General features: G+C 40.2%; 1 protein-coding gene across 1 annotated transcript; it reads left to right on the plus strand.

Moving 5' to 3' along the window:
* Positions 1-2051: 2051 nt before the first annotated feature.
* On the plus strand, positions 2052-10248 carry TBX22 (T-box transcription factor 22). The gene is made up of 8 exons (XM_059158237.1): positions 2052-2328; positions 2946-3132; positions 3872-3973; positions 5337-5511; positions 6393-6557; positions 6941-7005; positions 7684-7769; positions 9629-10248. The coding sequence occupies exons 1-8, from the start codon at positions 2157-2159 to the stop codon at positions 10246-10248; spliced, it is 1572 nt and encodes a 523-aa protein (XP_059014220.1). The 5' UTR covers positions 2052-2156.
* Positions 10249-11121: the final 873 nt, after the last annotated feature.

Genomic DNA, 11121 nt, shown 5'->3' on the forward strand with positions numbered 1-11121 from the left:
AACCTTCCTTTGCTACACAACATAATTTCCCGCTTTTTAGCAATAAAGTGAGCAATCATTCAAAAGCAAAAAAAAAAAAAAAAAATGCCCATAGTAGGAGACACTAATGCAAGTGGTACATTTTATTAATACTCTAAATTTAACAAATGAACTCTTGACTTTTCTGTTTCTGAGCTGTGTCTTTTAGCTAATAACATACAATAGATTAAAAAAAAGTTTCTTCTGAATAAGGAAGGATGGGAAAATGCATTAATATCATCCCCCTCCCCTCAAATGGCTGCAGAAAGAAAAAAATGCTCATGAAGATGTGGTTAAGATCACATTCAGACTTGGCTGTTTTTCAGCTCAAGTGCTTTGTACATTGTGCTTCATTCTGCCCCTGAAGGTTAAGGGTAGTGTCTTTCCCAGCCCTGCATGGTAAGTAGTGGATAATTGGTTATTGAACCAAACCGTTCAGCAGCATTCAGGCTGCAATTAACCCTTTGCCATATCATCAAAATCATACCCAATCGCCTAATTGCCTGAAAATTACTTTCCCATGGATCAGCTGGACATGCTTTCACCCCACCCCATTCAACCACCACCACCATTATCACCTCACACTTGTACAGAAGGAACTGAAACTAACAGGCCACAAGAAATTGTTTATTGTCAAACTCTAGTACTGGTATACTATTAGTTCATTCAGTTTCCAGCCTATTTTTAACAGAGTTGGATGGACTTTAAATGTTCTTTGAACAAACATGTCAGAGGAGAACAGGAGAAACTTTCTAAGCAAATACAAATATCTTTAGTTAGGACGTAGTCAGCCAAAGAGTCCAGGGATGCTTGATTTGTTATTTCTGATGAAAAGTGGCAGACCAACTCCCATGCACACAGGCAGACATCTCATATCTACATGCACAGACACGCTCCTTGAAAGTGGTAGACAACTCTCTTCCTGACACACACAAAAAGATTTGCTTACCCAATTTAAGGAAAAGTAAAACCCAGCCCAGGAATATATTCCAGGAGACACACATTATTTGAGCCCAACATTCTGAGGTGCAGCGTTGTTGGGAACAAAATTCATGTTGATGTTTGCTGGTGGCCCTGGAGTCCTTAGGTTGTCTTTGATGACTAAGACATATGAGTAAGAAGAGGCTGTGTATAGGAATATTGGGCTCCAGGAGAGGCAGAGCTTGAAGGCCCAGGTTTACTCTGAGCATTGACAGTGGGCATCTGAGAGGCTCCTGCCCATGCTGGCCCTTGCATCCCCACCTGGATAGACAGGATAGACTAGAATATGATCCACTCAATTTGAGACATAACTCTAGAACAAAATTGTCCAGAAAGCTTGCACTCCTCTACTTTTCCACGGTTGCTGTAAAGCAAAGGACCCAGATATACTTCTCTGAATCTGGTTCGATAATATTTGGACTTTGGTTGGAAAAGTGGCCTTTCATGAGGGATTATTTCACATAGCTTTGAGTTTCACAATTCACTGTTAAAGAGCAACATTTTGTATCCCTCTACCCTTTCCTGCCATGCATAACCCTCTCTCCACGCACACCCCTACCCCACTCCTACCCCTCCTCCTTCCCCTGTCAGACTCTGAATTGTCCTTCATGATGGTTTTATTTGTTTGTTTGTTTTTATATATACCTTAACAGTTTCCAAAACAAACAGTGGACCCTGTGACCAGCCTGGTATTTACTCAGTAGTATGCAACAGTATCTCCCAATCCAAGTTGCAGGTCGGCTCCCTAAAAGGCCTGAGCTTGCCAATCTCTGCGCATTGCCAGGTCCTGGATTCAGTGATTTGACGTCTGATGGTCTGCACATGTCCACTGGGAGAGAGGAAACCACAAAGGGAAGAGAGACTAGAATCCAGAGGACTTTGGCTCCAGTTTGATCTTTCTCTACTTTCATTCTGTCTATTCAAAGGGGAAAAAGAAAAAAAAAAAAATATATATATATATATATATATATATAATACACACATACACTTTCTCTTTCTTTCTTTCTTTGACTCTAGATTCAGAAACGGTTTTTCTAATTTGGAGGTTTTCCTGCTTTCCCTCCTTGCCCTGTCCTCTGCACCCTCCCTCCCTCTCCTTCCCTAACTGAGCTCAGGTTGAAACTTTGCATTGCACATTCCCTTCACCTCCTCCTGGGATGGCTCTGAGCTCTCGGGCACTTGCCTTCTCTGTGGAAGCCTTGGTGCAGAGACCCGGGAAAAGAAAATTGCAAGACCCAAGAGAGGAGACTCAGCCTGAGTTGCTGGAAAAGGAGGGCGGAGAGGAGGAGAGAAAGAGAAGAGCCACAAGGGAAAAGAGTCAGCAGCCCCGTAAGTATTCCTACCGCAGCCCCCAAACCCTGAGCCTGCTACCAGAGCATGCTGTCCTGCAAATCTCAGCTCCACTCCCGAAGCTGAGAGAGGGCTGCTAGCCCTCACTAGGATGCTTTGGTCCAGCTGGATGGCCACATTTGGGACCACGGAGACACCTCGGTCACTTGGTTATAGGGGAAGCTTCAGAGCTTCCAGATTCAGTGCGTGTTGCTGTCGTTCATTTGCGGTGAAGGGGAGCTTCCCTGTGCGTTTGTGAAGTTACACTCTGCAACCTCCAGGCTGTGAGAGCCAGATGGTAGCTGTTTCTCCGGGTAGGAAGCAGGCAGGCATTTAGATTGGGGCAGGGAGATTCAGCCTCAGGGTCCAAAAGTCTCAAGAGAATAAGGATGGGCAAATTTGAAGGACAGGAGCCTTTTCCAGGACGCGATCTGGGTCCCTTTCTCCCCATCCGGAGGCCACAGAGGGTGTTGTGGGGAACTTGAATATACGCTTCCAAGGTTCCCAGAGAAGCAGCGGGGCCAGTCTACTCCAAGACAGGTATCAGTGAGAAGGGGACGCAGGAACTTCGAACCTCTGTCAAACCTCTGTCAAACTCTTGGTGTCTCTGTGTCCAGCAGAAAAGCGACCCAAGACCGAGCCCTCAGCAACTGCTTTCTCTGGCTATAGCAGCAGCGACAGTGATAACAACAGCTGCAAAAATATGGAAGAGAAAGATGCTATCCAAATGGAACTTCAAGGATCTGAACTGTGGAAGAGATTCCATGACATTGGGACTGAGATGATCATTACAAAGGCTGGCAGGTTCGGCTCTGTACAAGATGTTCAAAGAACGCACACAGTAGGAAGTCATAAGATGCGGTGCCTCCAGCTTCATACTCTATATCTGTCCTTGTCATCCCACAGGTTTTAGAAAGTCACATCCTCTCAATAAATCGCACTATTAGTGGCTCAGTTTTTCTTTCTTGTAGGCAGTGACTTCAAGAAATTCTCCTTAAAGCCTCTCAGTTATCAGTGGACAAAAACCCAGCCTACCATCCCAACCTAGCCTGGGGTAATTTGAAGTGGGCTTTTTCTGCTTTCACCTTTTGCTTTGGGGCAGCATCACATCAGCTGGGTTATTATTTATTTATTTATTTATTTATTTATATTTTATTATTATTTTTTTTACATGAATCCTCTTAGTTTCAGTCTTTCCCAAATCTGCCTTATAGAAAGTACCATTGACACTGAGGGCCCAGGCACAGTTTTTTTTTTTTTTTCTCTACTTTCTCTTACAAGGCTTTTTATTAGTGGTGATGGTAGGGAGTGGGGTGGACAAAGCCTTGTGGTAAGAATATTCTGCTCCACACAGAAATCCTGAACTTGTTCCATCAAGCATACAATCAACAATCTTTCTCCATGTAGCAAATATTATTCCTGGAATCTGTCCTATAATGAGGAAGGTATTGTGAATATCTTCATTTTTCCCTTGTCTCCCCACCCCATCCCACTCCAAATGTCTCTAAAAGCATTAGGTCAGTGGCCGTTTTCTTTCCCACAGGCGGATGTTCCCCTCTGTTCGAGTCAAAGTGAAAGGGCTGGACCCAGGGAAGAAGTACTATGTGGCCATCGACGTGGTGCCAGTAGATTCCAAGCGTTATAGGTAACCAGGCCAAAAGAAGGATACCCCAGACCAAGTCTGGGAATGAGGATACTTATGGAACCCGAGAATGTTATATGGAAAACTCTACCATGGGAGTGGTGGTGAAATTGCTCTCCTGTGGACTTTGGGAGTTGAATATTCTCACTCAAATGGAGGTTCAGACTGAGAGAAGCAGTCTTGCTCCTCTTTCCTCTCACTCCTAGAACAGGTGCCAGTTTGTGTTTCAATGTACTCCACATCATTTACCTACCCACCACTCTGGCCTTGGCTCTGCCAACTGCAGAGGGTATGGACTCAGGAAGTTAAGAGGTTGTTTGAAGGGATTTAGAGAGAAGTGACTGTGCTTCTGGGGCTGCACTGGGCTCTGGGTTGTGCTACTTTGGCATCAGGGTCCTGGAGTGATGTTCTGATTTATCATCTAATGCTAATTTAACAGTTACCATATTTAGGTGTATCATTTCTTCCTTCTTTAGCTTCTCTTCTGAAGCGGCAGCTGGGTCCTAGAAATTACAAATAACCTTTCTTTTTGAATCAGGCTCTCTAATAGAGCAGGCTAATAGTGTTCAAATTGATTTAAAGCCAAGAGGTCTCTCGGGCGTAGCATTCCAGACGTGCAGCTATGCCAGCACTTGGCTTAGAGGCTATGGGGTTGTGCAGGAGCCACTCTTACTCAGGCTGTGAGCATTCCACTGAAGTGGATATCTAGCCTTTCTAAGAGAGAGCACGCATGATGCCCAGGGCTGGATTTGAGGGGCAAAGAGAAAGCACAGCTCAAGAACCTACTGGAGTTTGTAAATAGAACAAGTGACTTGCTTCTTGCGTTTGAGCTGGCTTGGGAATGCAGTGCACAATTGAGTGGTTGATATTGGAAACAGGGTGAAATCAGCCCTGAGGCCTCATGGGCTAGAGTTGCAGGTGGTGTTATGATGTGAAGCCTTGTTGGTGAAAGGGCTTTGAGGGCCACTGGCCGAGGTGGAGGTGGATTGGACAGACACGTTATGCTCTCTTTTGCTTTTTCTCTGACTGATGCTTCTGGCTTGAGCCATGAGGGTTTTTAAACTGTCTCTGCACAGCAAAGTGGATTAGATCAATTTCTGTGGTTGTTTCCGTGAGGAAATACAAACCAGACTCTGAAATCCCATGATGTTATACTTGCCCTGGAACTTCATTACATTTTAATGGCATGTGTTTGTATATGGTTTGCTTTTTATCTCTGAACGCCCTTTGGAAATCAAGTTGGATCTTCTTTGGGATTAGGAGGCAAACCTTGGCCGGTGTCATTAGGACTAGATCCAGCAGGCTTTCTCACATGCACCTGGCTTTGGCCCATTGCACCTAAAGCCACACTCTCTGCTTTTTTTAGGTATGTGTACCATAGCTCACAGTGGATGGTAGCTGGGAATACAGACCACTCATGCATTACTCCCAGGTTCTATGTTCACCCACACTCACCCTGCTCTGGAGACACCTGGATGCAGCAGATCATCAGCTTTGATCGCTTGAAACTCACCAACAATGAGATGGATGACAAAGGCCATGTAAGTGTTTGAAATCCTTTGTCTTGAGGAGGGGATGGAAGTGTCAAGGCATCATCAGCCTGCATGTTACCCTGGAGAGATGTAAAATGTTTCTCCCGGGTGGTCTTTAGGAACTGTTCAAGTTCTGCGCTTGTGACCAAAGTAGCTCCTACGACCTTTGTTTGGCATCTGAGAGTGCTGGGGTTTGGGAAGGGTGAATGAAAGGAGTTTGAAGATCAAATGAGATTTGTTTAAGCCATAAATCCTGGTCGGAGAGTGTGGAAGGGAATGCACTTCGTGGAGTTCTCTTGCATCTCAGACTCCAGGGCAATCGCTGTGGGCTCTGATTGCCTTCTCCTAGATGAGCACCTTCTGTCTGGCATGGTATGACAGAAATCCCCTCCACAACTCACTTGTGAAAGAGGTTATTTATAGGTTACCTGGATCTGAGTCTTATTCTCATATGCATCTTCCCCCTGCCATGCCTGGCCTTGCCCTGGGCCAGCCACAAATAAAGAGATGGAGGACCCCAGGATTAAGAAGTGGGGTATGTCCTATGGCTCCCCTTCAGTTAACATAAGCCCAGGGAACTTCTAGCAGGCAGTCAGATCCAGGGGACATCACATGGTTGTCCACACTTAGAAGCAAGAAAGGGTCTCATCTGGAAATGGAATCCTGGCTGCCTATTGTTGCTGTGATACTCCTATCTGGAAACCTCTTAGCCCTGAGCATGTCTGTCCAGAACTAAATGTCAAAGAAAAGTCCTTGTGTGTGGCTAACCTATCCTTTCTGGTTTAGCCTCACTTTTGCATGTGGGCATGTTGGGGGTGCCAATGAGAGGAAACCAGTGTTGTAGAGGGGAAGCCACTTTCTAGGAAAACATTTGATGATTTCTCCTCCAGATCATTCTGCAGTCCATGCATAAGTACAAGCCTCGTGTGCATGTGATGGAACAGGACAGCAAGGTTGACCTGTCCAGGATTCAGTCCCTACCCACTGAAGGGGTTAAAACATTCTCCTTTAAAGAAACGGAGTTCACCACAGTGACAGCTTACCAAAACCAGCAGGTAAGGGCAACTTGATCCTGGGAAAGCAGAGCTGGCTCCAGAGGGACTTTCTGGATGGCAGCAAGCTGCATTATATGGATTGAATTTTCCACAACTAAAAAAATATTATAGTCATATTGCATTGTCATCAAAGCAAATTTGATTATGAATTGTGTGGAAAAGGAGAAAAGAGAAAGGAAAGCAGAACAAAGTGCCAGGGGAGAAAGGAGATAACCATTCCAAATTCAACTTAACAATATGCTTGTATTAATTGAATGTGCCAAATTACACATTGAAGTGTTTTGTGGTTGTTGTAACCATTAAAAGCAATGGTGAGTGTTATTACTGAGGGCACTGACTTTATCTTTATCTTTTTCTCTCTTCTTCTTTTTTTTAATCTATAGATTACCAAACTGAAAATAGACAGGAATCCTTTTGCGAAAGGTTTTAGAGATCCCAGAAGAAGTAGGTAAGCAACATAACAATCATATCTAATATTTATATAGCACTTTCCACAAGTATTACAGATAAGGTAACTGTGGCTCAGAGACTCCGAGGTCCTAAGTTTTGTAACTGGTACGTAGTACGTGTTTTATCTCTAAAATCTTGCTTCCTCTTTTCCTCTCCCAATCCACTTTCAAGATTATCATATGATCTCCCTGATATGAGGAATTTGAGAGGCAGAGTGGGGGATTTGCAGGGTAAGGGAAGGAAAAAATGAAACAAGATGGGATCGGGAGGGAGACAAACTGTGAAACACTCTCAATCTCACAAAACAGAGGGTTGCTGGTAGGAGGGGGTTAGGGAGAGGGTGGTTGCCTTCTGGTCATTGGGGAGAGTATGTGATATGGTGAGTGCTGTGAAGTATGTAAGCCTGAGGATTCTCGACCTGTACCCCTGGGGCAAATATTATATATTCATTAAAATAATTAAAACAAAGATATCACTTATTCTAGATCCCTGAGGTTTTTATTCAGGGAATTATTACTGTGAATTTTATTCAGCAGTCTGGCTATAAGCAATGAAATATATTATATTTCAGATATTGACCCCTAAAAACTGTATTAAGATAACTTAAAAGTTTACATAAATCATTATTTTCAGGAATTGAATTCTGGACTTGCTGAAAGTTGAATCTATTTTTCAGGGTTGTATTGGATAGGCTTTTAGAGATCTACCCGTGGAGGCCTTCTGCCACTCTGGATTTTAAAACTTTTGGTGCAGACACACAATGTAAGAAAAGTTTTATTAATGTTTACTTTTAAATGTTAATGAAGTAACAATAGTCAGAGCCTCTGTAGTAAATATTATACAAGGGGATAAGTTCCTGCCAGAGAATGCGGGTTTACAAGATAGTTGGTGTATATTTAACTTGATGAGAAAGTAAGAGGCAAAAAGAGGGGGAAACTGGCATGAAGGAGAAGAACAGAGCCGTGGTAATGGTGGATTTATTGACTTCAGTCTTCTTAAGTTATCACATATCCTGAGATCTCCAAATCTCACCTGGATTCTTCAGCAACTCACTATCTCACATTCTTTGGAATCTGCCTGTGGTACATGTGTGGCCTTATTTGCAAATACATTAGATATCGAAATAAATATGTTTCTCATAAACTTTCCACACATGTTAAAATGACATCCATTAAATTTTACCATCACTTAGTTCTAATTTTCCTTTTACTGTAAGTAAAGAAAATAAATATTGAAAACAACACTAAGTCATTACAATTAGTTTAATTGCCACAAGCATTAAAAATATTTGCAAGGTAGTTTTTATCAGGTAATGCATTACATGATTAAATAATAATAATAATTAGACAATGCAAGCTTTCTGGTAGAAGAATGTATACCTTCATGTCTCTGGTGTTTAATAATAAATAAAAGAGTATTTGCAAACAACATATAATTATTTTACTGTTTTTGTCTTTACTCTAAAATTTGTTTGTCTTAGGACATTAACGCAAGTTTATAAATACTGGAGAAAATCATCAACATTTTATTTAGGTTGAATTTTATATACTACTATAACATTGAAAACAGATCAAGTCTAATAATTATTTGGTAAAATATTTCACTGTATTGATTGTATTAATTTGGTTTACAAAGTTGCATAGAAAAATATGAACACTTTAATAGCATCTAGGCAGCATGCTTTTAAAATATCCAGGTCAACATGAAGTGCACTAAAACAAAACAAAACAAACAAAAAACTAACAATGAACATTAATTCATTAATTGATAATTTAAAATACAGTTTTCTTAATTACTTAAATGTCCAGATTGCTCTCAAGTTCCAAAGAAAAGGGGTACCATTTTTCAAATGACTTTAGAATATTTAATTATAAAAGACATTTGCCACCTTGTTAATAAAGAATTAGGCTATGCTTACACAAAATAGTGAAGAAAAACAACACACACACACACACACACACACAAAAGAAACCATCAAGTTTAGTCAAAATTTTAAAATTCAAACATGAAAATAAGGTGTAAAGTCTAGATTTTCATGGACTTTATAACTATCCCTAACTTTAGTAGATGCTAGGCAAACATAAAAGGTCACTTGACATTACTATGAACTTTTTATTTTTACTTTTTTAACTAAAAATTATCTTTAGCAAGTGCACTTAAATGTTAGTTTATAAAGATTATTTTCATGTGCTCCAATATTTTTATAAGAATGAAGCTTTTTACTGAATCCCAACCAATTTGTTTAATTTAATCAAATACTCATTTTTGTAAATTTTTTAAAACTTAATTTTTTTTTAATTTGTAAGATATAATTGGCTCTGGGTATTATTTATTTAGGCATATTTTGTAATTAATTGGATAAATGTCCAAGTGCCTAGCACAGCTCTTGTGCATAGTGAATGCTCAATACATAATACATAATTGTAGTGCTAAAAGTAGTAATGGTCCTTGTAAAGATATCATTTTCAACTTTGGTCAGAGGAATGAGCATATTCTTTCCCAAAGAAGTTAAAAGAACTGTGAACTTGTGAAAAAGAATGAAGCAGAATATTTGTGGTCCTTAGTACTCATTTATTAGGAACATCAAGTTCATCGTTCATTGACTGAATTATTATTCACAGGTGGAAGCAGTGGCTCATCTCCAGTGACCTCTAGTGGAGGGGCTCCCTCTCCTCTGAACTCCTTGCTTTTTCCAACTTGCTCTGTGCCTACATTTCACTTACCTACAGGCTCCCTTGGAATGCCCTGTCCAGAGGTGTATCTGCACAATATCAACCTGCCCCTTTGCTACAAGATTTGCCCAACTAATTTTTGGCAACAGCAGCCCCTTATCTTGCCTTCTCCTGAAAGACTAGCAAGTAGCAACAGTTCTCAGTGTTTAGCCCCTCTCATGATGGAAGTTTCCATGTTCTCTTCTCTGGGGATCGCCAATTCAAAAAGCAGTTCATTTCAAGACTTAAGTGAGCAGTGTCTACAGGCACCTAATTCTTCCAGTCAAATGTTGTATGGATTACAGGCACCTGGAAGTATTTTATCACCAAACCCCATTGTCCAGGAAACAATTGGTTGTTCTTTCCATCCTTCCTATGGTTTTTATAGGTACAATTTCTCAGTGCCATCTAGACTGGTAAATGCTGCCAGCCATCTCAAAGTCAAAGTGAATGACAATAACCAAGTTTCTTTTAGAGAAGGCAAATGCAGCCATGCTCATTGGTACCCAACAATCAATCATTGCCTTTAATGGAAGAATCACATTCCTAAACCAATTACACATAAGCATGTATTTTCTTTATTTGTAGCCAAAGAAAGGTCAAGAGGTTTTGGGTTTTAAAAGTTTTATTATCAGAGGTATTTCTGTTATACATTTAAAGTGCCTTATCAGATGTTCATAAGAGGTTGCTACAGGTCAAATATGATCTGTAACAATCTCTGATTACAGTAGCCTTGGGCCTCAAAATAAGATAGTCAATAAATATTATTTGATGAGATAGACTATGGGTGAAAATTGACTCCAGATGAAGCCTTTAATTACAGTGAAGTCAGTTTACCATGTCAACTGCCTCTTACATATTGATAATGACCAAAAGAAGTTGGATTTAATTCCTGTGAAAGCAGCAAAGCAATTTTACTTTTATCTATGAAAATTATATTTATTGTAATTCTCTAGTAATTGTAGAAAAATCATTGTTCACTTGCCTTGTACTTTTATACTTTATTGTTGGAGAAGCTACCAATCTCAATTCTAAGTTACAAATAAGGACAGGAATTTTCAAAAAGTAATTATTGCAACCTAAAAATCATTTAACCCTGAAGGAAAACAAAGATTAAATGAAAAACAAAATATTCTAAATAAATTTGATCTTTCATTTCTTTTTATTTTTTGGATCATTCCCAGGTGAAGCTTATTTACTTATTCTTTTAACAAACCTGGTGTTTTACACAGTTTACAAAAACAAATTATTGTAGTTCTCCTAAAAGACTAATAAATTATTATTTAAAGGGAGATAATACATTTGAATCCATAAATATGAAAATATCATTACATTGGTATAGTTTAATTCCACTCTTGTGAGTCAGTCATGGTAAATTGGACTAGACAAAAAGTAGCATAAAT

This window comes from Mustela lutreola, chromosome X (assembly GCF_030435805.1).
Source record: "Mustela lutreola isolate mMusLut2 chromosome X, mMusLut2.pri, whole genome shotgun sequence".
Lineage (NCBI taxonomy): Eukaryota > Metazoa > Chordata > Mammalia > Carnivora > Mustelidae > Mustela > Mustela lutreola.